Below are 19,374 nucleotides of genomic sequence, written 5' to 3'. Positions count from 1 at the left end.
AATTCTGAGCTAACAGCAGGTACTGAAAATTGTAGCGTCAATATTCATTTTTAGTTCCTTTGAAAACTCTAAGCAAAAGATGAAGTGTAAATCTTGACATTAACTATGGTTAGCACTTCTTTGTGCAACTGTTGTGCATCTTCTGTGGTAGTTGCACATAGTAATAGAATGTGTGCATAGAATAGAATCCAAAAATTGAAAGCGCCTACCTTGCAGTCAAATTCTTACTGCTTTTCCTATTGGTTCAGTGTCAGGTGGCCGGAATTCTTCTATTTTACTTGGCAATCAACAAGCCACCCCAAATACATCAACTACAATCCAAATGGCTACTTCTTTAGTGCAGCCATCTCCTACTGTTCACACAAAAGAAGCCCTGGGTAAGTATGTGGTTTCTTTTTAGAATTCAGAATCTTATCTTCATTGGACTTAACATGGATTACACAACTGTGACTGAAGCCAGCCTTCTGCTTAGTTCCAGGTTGCTGTGAGAAACTGGGTATTCAGGTGTTTGTGTGGCTTCTGTTTGGGTGAAACACACATGAAGATGCTTCATATTGAGTTTGTCTAGGTCAGTTTTGTCTGCCTCAGTTGGCAGCAGCTTTCCAGAGTCTCAGATGGGGATCTTCAACCTGAGACCCTTCTGAGGTGGAGGAGGATTTGAACTGGGTTTGAACTGGACCTTCCATATGCAAAATGCATTCTCTACCAATGAGCCATAGTCTCCCTCTCTGATTTATTTAATTTATATACCGCCCTCCCAAGACCAGTTTAGGGGAGTTCTAGTGAAGAATATGGTCAGCAATTCTGTTGTGCCTCATGAAATGCTGTGTCCTCTTTGAAATGATTGTGTAGTTGGCTTTTACATATGACCACTTAATACTCTTTTTTATGTGGTCTAACTAGGTTTTATAATGGATGAGTTCCATGCACCTTCACCTAAAGATTCCACAATGGTCTCTGAAACAGAAGAGGATGACTTTGACTCCTATTGTAGAAATCAAGGTATGGCAAACTGATTGTGCGTATGTGTGTTCTTCTCATCTGCTGTTCAGTGCTTTGTTTTTGTGGTGAGGATGATAATTTAATGCAAAGACTTTATTGAGTATATGCCTTTGGTAGAGTCAGTGTCCTGAGCAGCAATGCGGTGTGTTTTTAATTCCTTAGGATGCTCTAACGATCTGGGAATTAAGCATGCCTTAATTCCATGCTTTGCAATGGAAGAAGAGGAGACAAAAATTTTTTTTTAATGAAGGACTGTTTTGTTTCTTGGACAGTTGATGCCAAAAGCACTCCTGGTTGAAATGTAAAACAAGACAGAGCTTTCCCCACTTCTGCCTTCCAAATTAATGTGCCAGGGCAGTGAAAGGAACATTTTATCACTGTTTTGGAGACAAGAATTCGTAAGAGAACATTTCCCCTAGGCCCCAGGATTACCTTTAGCTGGGCTTGCTAAGGTTTACTTATAGAATCTCTTTTCAGTGCTAGGCAAATGAAATAACAGAACCTCTGAGCATATGCAAATGCATTCCTTCCCAGGCACATCTGGAAATCTAAGGAGAAAGAGCTGGTTTAGGTGACAGCAAGTTTCTTTGGGGAGGAAATGCACACTTAGCAGGGGTTGGCTGTTATACAAGCAAGAAGCTTTCAGCAAGCCTTAGAAAGAACTTTCAGTAGTTTACTGGAGATTTGGCTACATAGAATGCTTCATTGCTGACCACATACTGAAGTTTGAGATAGATATGGAGCCCGGCTTGCCCCTCCCTGCCATGTCATTTGTTCCCACAGTTTGTGATCGTATAGAATGTACCCCCTTATAGTCAAAGAATATGCACAATTTACAACTTAACACTAGAGGCAGGAAGAGGCAGCCATATTATCCAGAATGTGATAAAAACCCCAAGTGGCCCAAAGGCCTGAGAGAGCTTGAGGAAGCAGGATTGGGTTCTCCAAAGAGCCAGCTAGCTACCTGAGAGAAATCTTGGAACACTGGTTAAATTGCCTTGGTATGACCCAGAGGCGACCATGACACCAGGTTAATGCTGGAGATACAATGTGGCGCAAGAACTTTGGGGCCTAGTACTCCTAGAGGGATCTGACATGTATCACTTCAGACTGTAGGTAGAGTTTGATGTGACTGAGTGTTCTGCTATGCACAATAATAAATTTCTATATAAGAAACTGGGTATCAGGGAGAAGTGTTTTCCTTGCTGTGATAGCTTTTTTTTAAATTTCTTTTGAACATATGAGAATTCTTCCCTGTGGAAGAATGTTTCATCCTGTGTCGCTCCACCTGCAGCCTCAAGTGGCAGAGCTCACACCCAGTGTTACCACCTTATTTGAGAACTAGGCCGGAGTCAGGGCCTGCTCGACTGGGGGGAAGTTCTGACTTGCTCTACAGGGTCTACTGCAAATGGTTATTTGCTTGCTTGTAAATAATAGGTGCTAGAAAACGTGAGTCCCCTTTTGCTTAGTACCGGTGAAGCAACACATCTCTGTGAGGTTATCATGTTCTGAAAGGACGAATCTGGCTAAGTAGGCCTCTGAAGTCTCCTCAGTCCTGACCACTGTTTTCTTCCCCGAGGTACTACTAACCAGGTCTCCAAATCAACTGAGAAAGAACTCAGAGTCCTTTGCTTAATAAAAACATGCAGCTTGTCTTTAAAAGCCTTCCCTCTAAGAAAAGCCAAAGTCACTCTTCTCCGTTTTGCCTTCTTTTTCTTTAGGGCCATGCAAGACTGAGAGGGCCCAGTCCACTGCTCCTGCTGCAGGGCCTGCTTTCACAATCTTTCAAGATGAGAATGCAGAGTAAGTCAAAGCAAAAAGACACTGGATTTGTTGAAATAACTGAAAGGTTTCATCTTAAATGGCCTTGTGAGAAGATTTAAACTTCCTTCACCTTCGGAAAAGTATAGGAGGCAAGATGAAAGCAACGATGGAGCACATCATGGGAGGGGTGCAACCCTTCTTTTTCCTGAGCTTCGCATTACCATATGACCAACAGACTGCTCCCTAAGCTTAGTCTAGCAGCCTTTCTACATGCAGCTTACAGAAACTTGCTTGCCTGACCTTCTGTTTTTCACAGCATACACATCCCTCCATTGGGCATCACTGTGGGCAGGAGGAATACAGGGAATGGTTTGAAGAGCATCTGATAATGCTACCTTATTGTCAGAACAGCTTTATCAGTGCTGTGGTGAGCCCAAAGTCACCCAGCTGGCTGCATGTGGAGGAAGAGCGGAGAATAAAGTCCGGCTTGCCAGATTAGAAACTTGCTCTCCTAACCCCTACACCAGGGTGACATATTATCCTAGATGAGGATTTTTTGGGCCTTTGTCACAGTCTGCACAATGCTATTTGTTTCTTTTCTGAATTCTGTTCCATAATTTGCAAGCTGGGTTTTACCACCTTGGGCCTATAGACCTCTTCATAAGTCATCTCAACGGAAGGCATGATCTGAATGGAAGCACTCTTTTTCTAGGGTCCTGCAACCCCCTCCAAAGCCAACAGAAGTCAAAGTCTTAAGAGAACGCCTCACAGACTGTGCAGCCAAACCAGAAGTAAGTCGAGGGCTTCTATAATAGAGGTGTGATTAACAGATGTTGTGACAGAGACATTCTTCTAATGAATTCTAGTGAATACAGCAATGTTTTTGAGAGACTGGTAGCTGTGAATACTATTGTCAGATGTTTCCTTACTGAGCTCGGGTTTCATTGGGTCAGGCTGTGGCATCCCTGAAGGGTACCTATTCCAGACAGCTTGATGACTTTTGGGGGCAGGTCTGTGTGTGGTTCAGCAGCTGTGCCTGCTTTGCATGCAGATGGTCCGGTTTAAATCCCAAGTGTCAGTAGTTAGAGAAGGATCAGGTTTTAGATGATACAAGACCTCTGTCTGAGAGCCAGGGGGGGGGGGGGAACCAGTGGCACTCAGACCTCACTGGCCTTGACACATCAGAAGTCTGACTCCGTATAAGGCAGCTTCCCTCTCTATGCAATCTGTACACTATAAAAATAAGGTGTAGCAATTGATAGAAATGGCTTTTGAATACTGGGTTGTGGGTGGGCGGGCCAAAAAGTCCCAACATTCATCAGGTGAGGCCAGATTAGTGCAAGACTGATGTGGTGAGCAACTTCTGCACTGAGGGCTGTTTCTTCAGGCCTCTTCACTCTCATGGTGCACGTCTGGTTGTGTGATCTTCCCAACTGAGGCCTTCCTGAAATGAGGCATAGCTGGATGTAGAACAAGGACATTCTCTCTTCCCAGGAGAGGCTCTGGACTCGCTTGCCAGTCCACAGTCTTTACCTTTGAGAGCTTCACGCCCACCTCGGTGAGCTTGCCAGTCTCCCAATGTGGGGCTGCATAGAAACCACAGTGTTGAAAACAGGCTTGCACTTAAACTATAACTGTGGTTCATTGAGGGATCCTCTGTGCAAGCAGCACGATGAGAGTGAGAGCAGCTATTCTCATTCCGTGTTTGTAAGAGCTGTTCCTTTCCTGTTGAGGCCACTGGTCTTCCCAACTTGTTTTTAATAAAACAATTGTTGTGATTTGTGGTGTCGATAATCTTTGTTAGAGCATGTTGCTGATTTTGTTCCAAAGAGAATGGTTTCTAGTGAATTTGGAACATTTTGCGTGAAAGAAAATACCCCTAGAACCTTCCCGAGATTTGCCTCTTCCCCCCTTTTTTTGGGGTTGCGTCTTGTGATTTGTGCTCCACCATTGTCAAACCGTGGCTTGGCCGTGCATCTAAACTGGGCACACAGCCTACATCAGAGAGGAGTAACTTTGGCAAGGCTGAACAAAATGGAATAGGTGAAATCCAAATTTGCTTTTAGGCTCCTCAATCCCTCCCACGAAAGATGGACATTGCTTGAGTGTGTCTCTGTGTGTGTTCTTTAGGAAGGGAGTCCGCCAACTGAGTGCCTGACCAGCGACTGTACTGTGTGGGCTAATCACTGCAACAAAACCCTGGCTCCCAATCCTAACGATACAAGAGACTTCGCTATTGCGGCACGATACGTCTCCACGCCGTTTGGCTCTGTTCCAGTACATGCCTGCCGGGTGACACGGGACAAAGGTGAAGTGTTGCAGCAGGAAATATGTAGTCCAGCACTGCAAAATAGTTTTAAGGAATGACTCTTGTAGGACTCCATAGGAACTGTTACTAAAATGTTGGGGCACTTAGCATTGAGACATCAAAAGGGGGGACATGGGGGGGAGGAAGAGAGAGGATTGCAAGGATGTCTTGAGACCCTTGTAATGAGAAGAGTCTGGCTAGGACAACCCACCCCATCACCCAAAATTCTTTCCTTGAAACCAGCCAGCATGGGTACCCTCTGCTCTGTCTGTCCTTGTCCTCCTATACAACACTGTTGCAGTTATGCAGTCATGGAGGATTCAACATTAATAGGTAAAAATAAATGCTGGTGGATGTCCACTGTTTTATTTTAAACAGGCAGATATTCCTTTTGAGCCTGGGCAATGTTTTATTCAGTGAGGTGAATAAATTAGCCAAACTTTCTTCAAGAGTAGGCATTTAGAAGAAGAAGAGTTGGTTCTTATATACCACTTTTCTCTACCTGAAGGAGTCTGAAAGCGGCTTACAATCACCTTCCCTTTAGTCTCTCCACAACAGACACCCTGTGAGGTGGGTGAGGCTGAGAGAGCTCTGATATTACTGCTCGCAACAGCTTTATCAGTGCCGTGGCAAGCCCAAGGCCACCCAGCTGGTTGCATGTGGGGGAGCACAGAATTGAACCCGGCTCGTCAGATTAGAAGTCAGCACTCCTAACCACTACACCAAATTGCAAGGATGTTTGCAGTGGCCATTCTCACTAGCCCCTGTCCCTTGAGGAAGATTTCATGAGCTAAACATGCTTGGATTCTGTTTAATATCATGCCAGCTTCCACTAGAACTAGATGATTTTGTATGGAAGGATAGTGATTAGAGCTGAATGCTGGGCAACCTATGTAGTCTTTCCCCCATCAGTTTATCCTCTCAACAACTGAGGAAGGCTGAGAGAGTGACTTGTTCAGGGCTACCCAGCGAGCTTCAGGGTCAAGTTTGGTTTTATACAGGGATGCATATTGTAGTCTAGCACTATTATGTCATCCAGCTAGGGGATCTACTATAGACTGGTAAAATTCTACTAAATACATAATCATTATGAGTGTCCAATGATTCTGGAGGCTGAAATTTTTACATACCCCCATTCTAGTGTGTGTGTGTGTGTGTGTGTGTGTGTGTGTGTGTTTGGCTTTTTAAGTCTGAAACCAGTTTTACAGACCATTCATATCATGTGCTGAGAATCAGCCCATTCTTAAACTAATTTGTTAATCTTGATTTTTCAACAATTGAAAATACCTGTCAGTGAAATCTTGCTGTTTCCCCTCCTCCCTGGTTCTTGTCTCTGATTTACTATTTGTTTTTGCCTGAAGTAATTGAAAACCCTTGGGACGAAGGCTTAATCCGCCAACTTCTGTCTGAGGTGCCTAAGCCAATAAGTGCTTACTCAAATACTTTTGAATGGGAACCAAACCTGCCGATTCTGAAGCCTAAGGCTCAACTCAGATTGGGTAAGATGCATGATGGTGCCTGCTCATTTTGTTTTTATAAGCTTGTTTTGGTGGGCGATACAAAAGATGAAAATTGATCTGTTTGGGTTCCTTGAATGTGTTCCAGGTGCAAAGGGGCAGGAGGGGAGTGCAACTGAAGTCCGACATTGCTCTTGTTTGTGTTCTGTAAGGCTGGCAAAGTTTTTGCTTGTGTTACTCCAAAGTAAATTTGATGAGAGTTAGGCCCAGCCTGGGGTAAGGCCTAGCATGTACCAATTTGCGTGTGTTGCACAATGCTGAAATTATCATCAGGGCTGTGCGATCTCTGCAGGAACATATAATATAGTAAGGCAGGGGGTAGTCAACCTTGTGGCCCTCCAGATGTCCATGGACTACAATTCCCATGAGCCCCTGCCAGAAAATGCTGGCAGGGGCTCATGGGAATTGTAGTCCATGGACATCTGGAGGGCCACAGGTTGACTACCTCTGTAGTAAGGGGTGGAGAATTCTAAATATGATGAATCACTGCTGAAACATAAGTATAAAGCTAAGTTTCTAACCATTACAGCTGTGGTGATCTGTTTGAAAATAAATAGCCATTACCTGCTGCAATCTCAAAAGACAGATTTGTTGGGTCTTCAGCATTGTTACCCTACCCCAAGACTAGCACAATAGTAAAAATTGCATAATAAATTATGATGTTAATCAAATTTGGCCATTGTGATGATAATTTAGTTAGCTTCAGTTTTTCCTGGCATGGAATATGGCTTGCTCAGGCACAGAATTTTCATTTAAGAACTGAATTCATGCACTCCTGGCTAGAATATAGGGTTTTATCATTCATGTTTTATTACTGAATATGTAAAGGATGTATTTTATGTTGTTTGTGAGTAGCTTGTTATGCTTCCAGGAGATAAACCTAAGCCTGAAGTTCCATAAGACATGATGTTGGATAACTATCCATCTGGAAGGTTCTTAAAAAGAGTAGAATGGACTATACCACTCCAGAAAAAGGGGGGATGTCATTACGGAAATATGGTTGCTAATTGGCCTAGAGAAAAATGTTTTGTCACATTTAAAACAGGTTTAATGAGATGTCCTTCACCAAGTGATAATTTACCTCTATGCCTTAAAAAGCTTCACCTGCCCTATATGGAATGTTCCTCCTACATTAAAACAAGTAGAACAAAAGAGAGAGAGAGAGTAAACTAGTAACTCAGAAGAGGCCATTGATCCGTGATGTGCTACATTTTTAAAAAAACTTGTAGCAAGTTTTACATGGGGAATGTTAAAAAAATTACCTCATTCTTTGTCTGAATTTCTGCAGTCTTTTCTACCACCTCCTTCTGTTGCTTGTGTAGACTAGATGTAATATTAGATTAAAAAAAATAAAGTAGATGGCTACCACTTCCCCCCTATACTCTCTGTCTGACAAACACTTTATAATACATGAACCAAGGCAGAGCATCTGGAAGCAATTTAGCCTGTGTTCCATGGAATTCCTTTTGAGAATACTTGAGAAGGGCTGGAATGTTAACACCTGCCCCTTGCTGAAGTAAATAATTTTGCTGTGTTCTAAGACATTCTATAACTTGCCTTCCTCCTCTTCCTAAACTGCATCAGGATCCACATCTTTCCACATTGAGTGTTTACTTGGAGAAGGCGCTTTTGCAAATGTCTATCAAGCCTCTATCCTTGACATGAACAATACGAGAAATAATCAGAAAGTGATATTGAAAGTAAGTGAGCCTGGTTCTAATTTTGATCCATTTCCCTAAAAACTACTATTACTACCACTACCACTACTACTACTACTACTACTACTACTACTACTACTAATGAACTTTAACCTTATAGCCCACCCTTCTCCATAGGCTCAGGGAAGGTAACATTCAAATTAGACAATAGATTCAAATAAATTATAACAATAAAATCAATTAAATCTAAATTAGGTTTTAAAAAAGTAATTTAGGTTAAAAAGCTGTCTCATCACTATAGTTAAAAATCTTGGTGAAATGGGGGGGGGATCAGTTGGCTCTTGGTGTGTTTCTTTAAACTGGAACGCTTTCAGGTAGGGAGGCCAGTATTATGTTGGGTGTTAATTTCCTGGCCTCAGCAGTAGATCTGGCAGGTCTGTCTTACAGGCCCTGCAGAATTGCTTAAAATCACGGAAGGCCCTGATCTCATTAAACAGAGTGTTTTGCCAGGCCAGGGCCAAGGTAAAACTATGCTATGCCATTGCAAAAGAACACCATGTGGTATTTGGATTTGGGTTTTTTTTGGGGGGGGGGGGTTCTGCATTTTTGGGGTCCTTTATTCTCTATGGGGAAAGTTTGAGGGGTCTGTTTAAAAATGCAAACACCAAAATTGCAGTGGAGCTGCTGGTGTCTATCCTTTGAATAACCCCCAAGTTTTCAGTGGATTGAACCAAGAGGTCTGCTTTGATGGACTGCCAAAAAGGGTTCCCCCAGCTGTTCTCTATTATTTCCTATGCAGCTGAAAGAAAAAACTTGCAAGCTGCTTCCAGGGCAAAAAAACATGTCTGCAAGTAGCAGTCACTGAGAATCAACAGCAAGTCCAGCAGAACCATTGCAGAACCCAGTAATTGCAGTAGATCCACAAGCCAACAGGCCAAGCCAAACAGAATCAAAATCAAACTAGAGAATTTTTGCAGTGGAACCTGTGTTTTTTTTAAATTTTAAGTTCATAAACCTCCATCTCCATCAGCAATATATAATAATACTTATGATAGAAGATTAAAATTATTCTAAAATCTATAATTCAACCCCCAAAGTATAGACCAGAACTCTGTGGGATGCGGTACTAGAAGATGGCCAATTTGATATTGGTACAGATGTGAACTGTTTTACTGGCTTTGACTATAAGCTTGGTGGAAGAGCTCTGTTTTACTGGCCCTGTAGAACTCAGTGATCTCTGGCAGGGCCCTGATGTTTTTTGGGAGATCATGCCACCAGGTTAAGGCCAGCTTGATTTCTTTGTGGCCAGGGACCACCAGCCTGTTTGCATTGGCAAAGCATAAGGCTCTTCTGGGGAACTAGGACATTTTTTCAAACTCATCAGAACCAAAGGCAGTGTTCAGAATGCCCAGCAGAACCAGCACCCTCATGGCAGTACAAACCCAGCAGGACTGATACCCTCTAGAGTTCATAGGTGTACTTTTTGTTTTGTAGGTACAGAAGCCTGCAAGCCCCTGGGAATTCTACATAGCAACTCAACTGACAGAAAGGCTTAAGCCAAGCCTGCGTCACCTTTTTATCCATTTCTATTCAGCTCACTTCTTCCCAAATGGCAGTATTTTAGTTGGAGAACTTTACAGTTATGGCACTTTGCTGGTAAGTATAGAAGAACTTCCGGTCTGGGTCTGAAAGGACTGCCTACTTGCATATGAATGTATCCAACCTCTGCAGTCAACTTTGGAGGGCTGGCTTTGAGTGCCCTTGTTGTTTGAATCTAGGTCAGCCTTTCTCAATTTTTTTTACCAATGAGGAACCCCTGGAGCATCCTTCAGGCTTCGAGAAGCCCCAGAAGTGGCACATTCCTGCAGAATATGGTTGGGAAGCATAGTTCTGTACATGCCCACCTGGGGGCCTCCCACTCATTTGGGAAACCCTTCTAGAGCTGTCAAGAAGCCAGGGTTGAGAAAGCTTGATCTAGATGCATGTGAAGCGGAGAAAGGACCTTCTCAGTCATAGCCACCCAATTATTTCCCTTCCCTGGGAGATTCCTCTGTCCCCATCTATCATTTCCTTCCACTAGTAGCTGAAGACTTTGTCTGGTGTTCCCTCACTGATTCTCATTAACCCGTCCTCCTGGCTGTGTGTTTTGTATAGCATTTATTTATATTTGTTTTACTCTTGGTTAATGTTTTTATTGTTTGCCAACTTGTAAATTGGGTAGAAAGGTGGCTTCAAAATGTTTTAAATATTTACATCGTGTTCATGTACAGCTTCCATGGATTTTAGTGGGTTTAGATGCAAGAGAACTTCCTAATAAATTGTTTTTCTGCAGCTGAATTCCATGCATATTTGTTAAGAAAGTGCCATTGTTTTGAATGGATTACTCCTAGAATAGGTGTCTAATTGGAATATAGAAATATTTATGTTTGTCCAGTGGCTGCATTTTGTCCAAGCAATTTCCCCCCATCTTTGTTTTTAGAACACCGTAAATATATACAAAAAACTGCCCGAGAAGGTGATGCCCCAGGCACTGGTCATCTACTTTGCCATAAAAATTCTCCATATGGTTGAAGAGCTTCATAAGTGTAGAATAATTCATGGTGACGTTAAGCCGGACAACTTTATTTTTGGTGAAATGTAAGTATTTCATTGTAAAAAAATGAAAATAACATCTTGTTTTGTTGCTTTACCCTTTTTGGTAATAATCATCCTTCTTTCCAACTCAGGTTTTTGGACGATGACACATGTGATGTCGACAGCATGTCTCATGGCTTGACCATCATTGACTTGGGTCAAAGTATAGACATGAATCTGTTTCCTGAAGGAACTGTATTCACAGGAAAGTGTGAAACGTCTGGATTTCAGTGTGTTGAAATGTTGGCATGCAAGCCATGGAATTATCAGGTACTCATACATGTGGGGTACAAAGATTGTTTCTGTGTATAAATTCATATAAACTGGGTTGTTAGCAGAATATTTTTGTGACTGTGATGACACTGACTTCCTCAATATTAATTTTATGGAAAATAATTCCTATTGGGATTATTACTGTCCACTTATGAGAGATGGCATGTCAAAGTGCTAAAACTTCATGTGGAAAAATAGGGTTCACTTCTCACGGTTGAGCCTGATCACTACTAATATTTGACACTGATAAGCTTTGTACAAGGAATTAAAATGCATGAGTATGAGCCCCAACAACGAATGTTTCATTCCTCTCTCCAAACTGTAAAGCTTTCTTCAGCTGTCCCTTTTTCCCATTTATTTATTCTAGACTGATTATTTTGGAATTGCTGGAACAGTGTACTGCCTGCTATTTGGCACATACATGAAAGTCAGAAATGAGGAAGGTGTATGGAAGCCTGAGGGCATCTTCAGGAGGTTGGTTTACAACTGCTTTTTAATCTTTCTTCTCTTCTGGTAACACTTTCAACACTGTCTTTGCTGAAGACTCCCTGAGTACTGCAGAAGATTATGAAGTAGAGTTTACGAGGTATTGGCCAAGCCTCAGTTGACCTACGTGAATGTGAGAGCACTATTTGTAGCATACCTCATACTCTCTTGCATCTCCATACATCAGAGGAAGCTTGACAGTGGTGCAGAGATTGTACAAGCAGAGCAAATCTCATAAGACAGGATTTCCTACTCCACTGTCCAGCTGCAGTTCACCAAACTACTCAAGTATTCTGCCCCTGGCAGTCTGGGAAATGTTATGACCTCCACCAGGGTCAAGTCGGGATCTCCAGCAGGTAGGGGAAATTGGCACTCCCTGTCCTCCCAACATTTTGACAACACTGGTGCTAAGTGCCATTGGACCTCACCCCGTTAACTGAGAAACGTGGGCTGTAGGATGGGTTTAACCATTTTAAGGAAGGTCTTACTTCTTGCACCTCAGTAGTGTCTATTTGGGGTTTCCGATTTATAATTATCAGTTCAGATGCAAAAAGATACTAAGTGGGACATACAAACCAGATTTATACAACCAGATACTTAAAAATCCAATGAGTGATTCTCCATGCTGTGATTTACATGAGCCTAAAGTAGACGCGTAGTGACAAAACACCTGTATCTCCCAAGTGTTAATGGGATGATAAAATTAAAGCATTTGGACCAACTTCCCAAGTGTTCCAAAATGAAATAGCCAGGGAAGGGAGGGCCCACTCTCCATCAGGTTGCTCACACAACTAGCCTTGCAGCAGTGAAACTCTGAATCAAGAATTACTTCAGATGGAAATAGGCACCTGGGTAGATTTCACTCCAGTGTAATTATTCTTTGGATGAAAATGAGGCTGTATGCATGGATTTAAACTGCTACGTTTTGGAGCAGGATGGATTCTCAAGACGCCTTCTAGTCAGCCTAGTTAGCTGGAAGGTTTTTCTTTTTCTTTTAAGCCTTATTTTCATGTCTTCACATGAAGTTGGGTTTGGGGGGGGGGATTGTATAGACTAGAGAATCTCACTGTTTGGGTGTATTTGCAAGGCTACCAGGAATACAAGTCTGGCATCCTCATGAGTCTTTTAACGCCAAATTTCAACTAAAACTTTGGAATCAGGAAGTAACTGGACTATATCTGCCAATTCGTGAGTCGTCTTTTCCAATTTAGGGGTGTGAAAACCTGCATAGGAAATTTTAGTTCCTCTCCTAAAGCAGTAGCAGCAGATTTTTAGGCTTTCTTTGAGAAAGGAGGGGGGGGGGGGCTCAGAACAGCAGATAGCCCTGCTTTGCTCTCTGAGCCTAGCATTTGAAGAATCAGGATAAAACACTTGCTCAAGGGAGTGTAACTTTGTAACTACCTTCTATTATATTTCTTTAAAACATTTCTATGTTGCCTTTCTATCCCAATAGTTTCCCTTAGGTGGCAAACATCAAAATGTTTAAAACTAGTTGAATACATACAGCTGTCCAAAACCAGGATGGAGGCAAACCAAACAGGCAATGGACAATAGAGGATGATACACAAATCTCCCAGGGGGAGGGGGGTCCAAAGTTTCTGTGCCACAGCAGAGAATGCCTGTTCTCAGGCTGTTACCAATCTAAGCCTCAGGTGGCAAGATCACCCAAAGCAAGCCCTCAACAGCAGACTTGCGGTTGACAGGTAGGCTCATATAGATGAAGGCAGTCAGACTTACTCATGGAAGTACTACCGCAGAGAGAGGGGGACCACCACTTGCCCTAGATATGCTAATTGTGGGAACAAAATTTTTGTTTTAAGAGGTAATTAAGTGGACTCTTTTTAATCTTATGCTTTTTTATCCAGGGTTCCACATGCTGAATTTTGGAGTGACTTCTTCCACACTTTGCTGAACATACCAGATTGCAGCCATTTGCCTTCTTTGGGAGCTTTACGGGCAAGACTAAGAGACTTATTTCTGAGTACCTATGCTAACAAAGTCAAGGTGCTCCGTAACAGGCTTGCAGTGTTGCTTGTGGAAAATAAACGTTCCCGTAAATAATCTCCAATATTGTCAGACCCCCATTGGAGAAACAAAGTCTTGTACATTTCTTGTGAAGAGATGTTATCCAAGCTGCAGCTTGGATAAAATCTGAAAAATTGTATAAACTGGTGAAGACTAAATCCAAAAGATTAAGTGCATCATCATTTAAATAAAAACAACCTTCTGAAGAGCTTTGACTCAAAGATCTTGCTGGTAGTCTTTAAGATACCATTGGAATTGTTCAATTTTGCTACTACAGATTAATCAAACTACCCCTCTGGATTCACTACCACTTGGGAGTTGTGAGGAAATGGATAAACAGAAGCCAGGGCAATTGCTGTGAAAGATACAGCTAAATGAAGGAAACAGTAACAAAACTGAAGAACCCACCTAACCATGTATTGTTAGTAAAGCCCTCCATGTGCCAGAGTGGGGGCAGCTAATCCCACCCTGCATGGTCATTAAAAAATAAACACAAATGAGAATTGGTTCCATCATGGGAAGGAGAGCTGCAAGCTCATGTACCCAGAGGCTATATATATGTATATATGTTTCTTCAGCAAGACAGGAACAACTGCATCCTCTCAGGCTGGTTCACTGCAGAGTAGTTTCCCCGCAGGGAACTTGTAGCGTGCAGTTGATAAACATCTCATAGCTGCTGAGCTCATATACACTTGATTACACGGATATGTAGTGTATGCCAGCAAGGAAGAAAGATATGCACCCTATTCCTGTTCAATTCATCTATCAGTAAGCAAACATGCACAGCACTATATCCATATGTCGTTTATTATTTCCCCACATCTTGTTTCATAATGTTTCCACAAAAAAGTTGCTGGTTACAATGAGGTTACAAAGTACAAAACATTTACACGTTAATGCTATGTTTCATGCCAACAGCCTAAATAGTCAAGCATTTCAGACACATTCAATGTGCTTCCCTTTATTAAAATACCATATTTTCCATGATTTATACACTTAAAAAATTGATCACTTTGGAATGTTTGATTCTTGGGAGAGAGGTCATGGACCAGGGCAGCAGTACCTCTTTCCACTGAAAGTGGCAGATTTTGAAGCTTGTACCCAGGGAGCCTAGATAACTGGTCCAGCCATGTCTGGTAATTCCCTTCATTCTCTAGTTTATGCAGCATTGTTGAAGTTAGGGTTCTTCAGGTAAATATCGTCTGCAGAAAGGTTTAAGATCGCATTGAGTGAAGGACCTTCTTCTTCTGGGGATATCTCAGCCTCAAACATGCGCTGGAGTAAAGCATCCACTGTCCTGTATCCTGGGGAAGAACAACAACATGAATTTCTCATTTTTTGTTTGGCTAACCGTAAATTGATGGGGGGTGATGTGCCTCCCACTTTAAGGAGTCACTGTCTTCACTAATACCATGCATATAGCATGATTCAGCTTTAAGCTGTGCTTCAAAGTTGATAAGAAATATATAGGATTCAGCTGCCTAGAAAAGTCTAATTCTTTCTCCTAGTTTGGGAGTTCTTGTCAAGTTCCACAAGGTGCAGTTTTAGCTCTCCATGTTATTCAACCTCTGTAAAGCTTTTAGGAGAAATCATTCATAGCCCTGGAACTGGATGTCATCAATAGGCAGACAACATCCGGCTTTACAGCTCTAGATCAAAATCCCTGGTGATACAGTAAACGTCTTGAGCTGCTGCTTGACTGCTGTGTTTGAACAACTGTAAGCAAATCTAAACCCAGACACAACAGAAGTTATGCTAGTTGACAAGGCAGATGTCGTAAAGCAGTGGTCCCCAACCTGCGGGCTGCGGCCTGGTGCCGGGCCGCGGCTCCCTCTCCCTGCCCCCCCCTGCAGTGAAAAACTTCCCAGGCCGCAAGCTTGCGGCCCGGGAAGCTTCTTACTGCGGGAGGGCGGGGAGAGGGAATCAGGGCCGGGCCGCGCGGCCCGCGGGTGCGGCCCAATGCGCGGGCGTGGTCCGATGCCCTGCTGGTCCCCAGCCTCAGAAAGGTTGGGGATCACTGTCGTAAAGGATCTTGTGCTTCCCACTTTAGATGGGGTTCAGCAAATTCAGTAAATAGCCTTGGGGCGTTATATTGCATCCAACATTGCTGTTGGAGAAGCAAGTTAATACAGCAGCAAAAAAGCAACAACACTTTCTTCCAACTTAGTCTAGCTTGCAAGATGGTTCCTTCTTTGAATTGGCCAATCTGGTAACCTGGGCTGAATTTGCTCTGGCCTTTTTATCCACTCTCAGCCCAAATTAAAAAATCATTCTGCACCTTATTCAATTTCTATTTTGATATTGATAGCTTTAAATTTTCCCACTGCAATGTCCATGATTGAGTCTGCGGTGACATCTTTCCTCCGGGATATCTAGGAGTGGATATTACTACACCTGAAAAAAGCACTTTGAAAGCTCCAGTACTGCAAGTGTTGGCATTTTTCCGGATAATTGGGAGTGTTGGTATTTTTATAGATTAACTTCCATTCCCTTTTCTGTGCCTTCAATGCTTATGTAGTGTGGTAGGTTGTCACTGATTGGTCAGGGTGTCAATTAAAAAACTAGGAATTCAAAGACTAGGAAAACTGGTTCACCATCGCCATTCCCTCGCAAGTTTCATTTTTGCCCTCATTTTTGGGATCAGTTTAAGTGACCACTCCAAAAGCCCACTCTTCTACATGTAGACATTTGCCTTTTGGATTTTATTTCCCTCTGTTCTCTGAGGCTGCTGCCTCCACTCCCTCCCACTCACTCAGGCTGCAGGAAAATAAAAATACAGCAGGTAGAAAAGTAAAGCTTACAATAAAGTAATAGTTAATATTTTGCAATAAGTAAAGCTATACAAATTGAAAAACTTGCCTGTTTTTCTTGTCATTTAATGTGAAGGTTGGTACTTGGTTAACTTCTAAGTTTTGAATTACACATAAGCTTATTGAATGTACTTAATTACAGGTGCTATACATTACTATTTGGAATCACTTATACTGATCTAATAATTGTTATATAGCTTGTTAACTTTGAGTGGTACATTCATATTATTTGTATTCAGGACAACCATTGAGGAAAAGTTTGAAAACGGGACACATCTAGAGACTGTTTTGGTTGGAACCTTCACATTAAATGAAAAGAAAAAAGAGACAAGTTTTTCAATTTGTATAGTTTTACTTATTGCAAGATATTGACATTGTTACTAAAGGACAGGTTTACTTTTCTGCTTGGTATATAACTACAAACCATCCCACTTTTCTTTGGGAAAGAAAAATAAACAAGCAGCCTCATGCTCCACTTGCCCATTCCCTGGCTTGGTCTGGCTGTAGAGTCAAGAAACAAAAGGCAGGAAATAAAGCCCTCTCCAGCCTTGTGCTCCTTCAGTGCTGTTTGGAGCTTCATGCAACCCCCACTTCTCCCCCCCTTGCACTCTAGCTTCCCTAATCAAGAAGGAAGGAGAGAAGACACTGACAATTGGAACAATTCAGATGCACAAGGCACCATCTTAGTGAGACCTGTTTTGAGAAGGGAAAAAGGAAAGTTGCAGATTTATTGGAAGATCCGAGTTCTGATTGATCAGATTTCGGCAGGAGCAACAACAGAGCAAGTGCAGATTCAGCTCTAGATCCATGTCATGGTAACATCAAGATTAGGCTACTTTAATGCACCCTATGTAAGTGTCCCCTCAAAGTCAACTTTGAGGTCTGCAGCTAGTTGGAACATGCATCTCTCCCATTCTGTGGTCAGTTCATTGGCTGCCCATTAATTACCAAGCTCAGTTCCAGGTATTGGCTATCATAGTGATCCCTAACCTGTGGGCCGCCGGCCACATGTGGACCTTCTACTAATTGGAGGTGGGCCCCAAAGGACGCCTTCTCCCCCCCCCCCCCGGCCCTTTACAACACACTTCGGGTGTCACTGTCTCCCATCACTCCCAGATGAGATTATCTCGTTGCAGAGAAACAAGCTCAGGGTTCCCATTGATTTGTCATTGTCATGAGTTAAAATTTCCATGAAAATAAAATGTTCCTTATGTTCATTGTTGTGGCGTGTCTGTATCTTATTTTGAAGGGATGTTTAAACATTACCATAGCGATCAGAGAGTGTTAGGGCAGTGGTTGAGAGTAGGGGAGTAAACTACCCCCCCCCGGGCCTCAGTAAAAGGCGTTGAGTGGTCCCCGGTGATAAAAAGGTTGGGGACCACTGGGCTATCACATGAAGCCCTTCATGGCATCAGTCCTCCTTATCTGCATGACCTCCTCTGTCCCTGTGCTTCATCACAGCAGCTTCGCTCATCTCACAGCACAGCCTTCTGCAGGTAAAATCCTGCAATTCGATAATTGCCTGTATTTTTGCATCTCTTGCAGCCTTCCTGAGGTTAGGAAGGCACCTGGATTTTCCACAATGTAAAGTAGAATTATTCAAGAAATGTTTTTGTACAGGTCAATAGAACTGTACTGTAATTAAATAGAAAGTTGCATTGATAAAGGGATAGTGACTAACTTATACCTCATATTGCTATTTATCACTAAGTATGCTTTAGGCTAGGTAGTTTCTAAGCCACTTAATGGATCACATTGGCCTATATGCACGGAGGGGAAGGTCCACATTCGAGGTGGAATGGCGGCTAAAATCACCAATAATGCACGCCGCAGGCAGCAGCCGGCCGCAGAGTTGATGTATGCCACTGAAAAAGCTGCGTTAGTGAGATGTGGAAGAAAGTGGAGCTTCCCAGGCAACCAGAAGCGGCTCCGGAGTGGCCGCATGCATAATCGGGGAGGCCCGTGGTGTACAGGGCTTCTGGGTGTGCTTGCTCTCTTCCCTTGCATGCCCTTCAGTTCTGCCGGCAGGGCCTGCGCCTGTGTGTGCCGTGGGCGCCCTGCTTGGCGTCCCAGCCTCGGTCAGCACCGTGCTCGCCTCCCTTCCTGTTTGCTCCACATCATCGCCTCATCGGCCGCAGTCAGCGGCTGCTCTGGGTCTTGCCGCCGTTGCGTTCGTCCTGTACGTTTGCGGTTTGCTTCACTTCCTCCTCCGCATTTTCCATGCGACCGCCAACCGCTGTTTCAGCAGCAGTGCATAATAGGCCATTTAGAGGCTTATGGGGATTGGATTTAGAGGCAAAGCATCTGCTTGGCATGTGGAAAATTTCATGTTTAATCCATAGTATGTAGTAAAAAAGATCAGGTAAAAAGGATAATGGATTTCTAGGATCTCAGGGAGAGGTCTTTCACATTGTCTGTCTGAGTACATAATACTGAACTTGGTGGAACAAGGGCCTGACTCAGTGTAAGGCAGCTTCATGTACATATTGTTTCAGCTATGTACAAGATTCTTGTAGTTCAAGCCCTATTCTACTATTCACTGTCCCATCTTCTTGTCCCATATGTCCCATCTTCTTGACTTGTAATCTGTCTTCTCAGTGAGAAAGGTGGACTATAAATAGCTAAATAACTATTATCTTAAAGTGTATCCTTTCACTGCAAAAGTAAGATCTGTGGAAGCAGAGATGACAATTACTACTACCAGTACAAAGTGGTATCCACGACAATGTGGATGTCGACAGCCCCAGCAGTACCGCAAGAGTGACACACAACAGGCCTGCACTGCAAAAGAGAGTGGGAGGGAAAGGAGGTACAAGACGCAGATCTATGCTGCCTGATATCCTTTTAGTGAGTCTACTTTTCTTTTATTGTGGGGGAAAGGAGAATGTCTTACACCT

General features: G+C 42.9%; 2 protein-coding genes across 2 annotated transcripts in view; one reads left to right on the top strand and one right to left on the bottom strand.

The window, feature by feature from the left end:
• Positions 1-13,875, top strand: part of BUB1 (BUB1 mitotic checkpoint serine/threonine kinase) — a 30,868-nt gene extending 16,993 nt beyond the window's left edge. Inside the window, exons 12-23 of the mRNA XM_077335939.1 lie at positions 249-377; positions 904-1,002; positions 2,724-2,805; positions 3,479-3,557; positions 4,897-5,074; positions 6,436-6,573; positions 8,176-8,291; positions 9,744-9,905; positions 10,729-10,886; positions 10,976-11,153; positions 11,524-11,630; positions 13,508-13,875. Coding sequence (XP_077192054.1) covers positions 249-377; positions 904-1,002; positions 2,724-2,805; positions 3,479-3,557; positions 4,897-5,074; positions 6,436-6,573; positions 8,176-8,291; positions 9,744-9,905; positions 10,729-10,886; positions 10,976-11,153; positions 11,524-11,630; positions 13,508-13,703 — 1,622 coding nt within the window. The 3' untranslated portion in view covers positions 13,704-13,875. The remainder of the gene's footprint in view (positions 1-248; positions 378-903; positions 1,003-2,723; positions 2,806-3,478; positions 3,558-4,896; positions 5,075-6,435; positions 6,574-8,175; positions 8,292-9,743; positions 9,906-10,728; positions 10,887-10,975; positions 11,154-11,523; positions 11,631-13,507) is intronic.
• A 581-nt stretch (positions 13,876-14,456) lies between these two features.
• Positions 14,457-19,374, bottom strand: part of LOC143836538 (two pore calcium channel protein 1-like) — a 41,057-nt gene continuing 36,139 nt past the window's right edge. The window contains exon 19 of the mRNA XM_077335953.1: positions 14,457-14,971. Coding sequence (XP_077192068.1) covers positions 14,826-14,971 — 146 coding nt within the window. The 3' untranslated portion in view covers positions 14,457-14,825. The remainder of the gene's footprint in view (positions 14,972-19,374) is intronic.

This window comes from Paroedura picta, chromosome 1 (genome assembly GCF_049243985.1).
Source record: "Paroedura picta isolate Pp20150507F chromosome 1, Ppicta_v3.0, whole genome shotgun sequence".
NCBI classification, from domain to species: Eukaryota; Metazoa; Chordata; class Lepidosauria; order Squamata; family Gekkonidae; genus Paroedura; species Paroedura picta.
The sequence above is the reverse complement of the archived record's forward strand: the minus strand, read 5'-3'. Positions and strand labels throughout refer to the sequence as shown.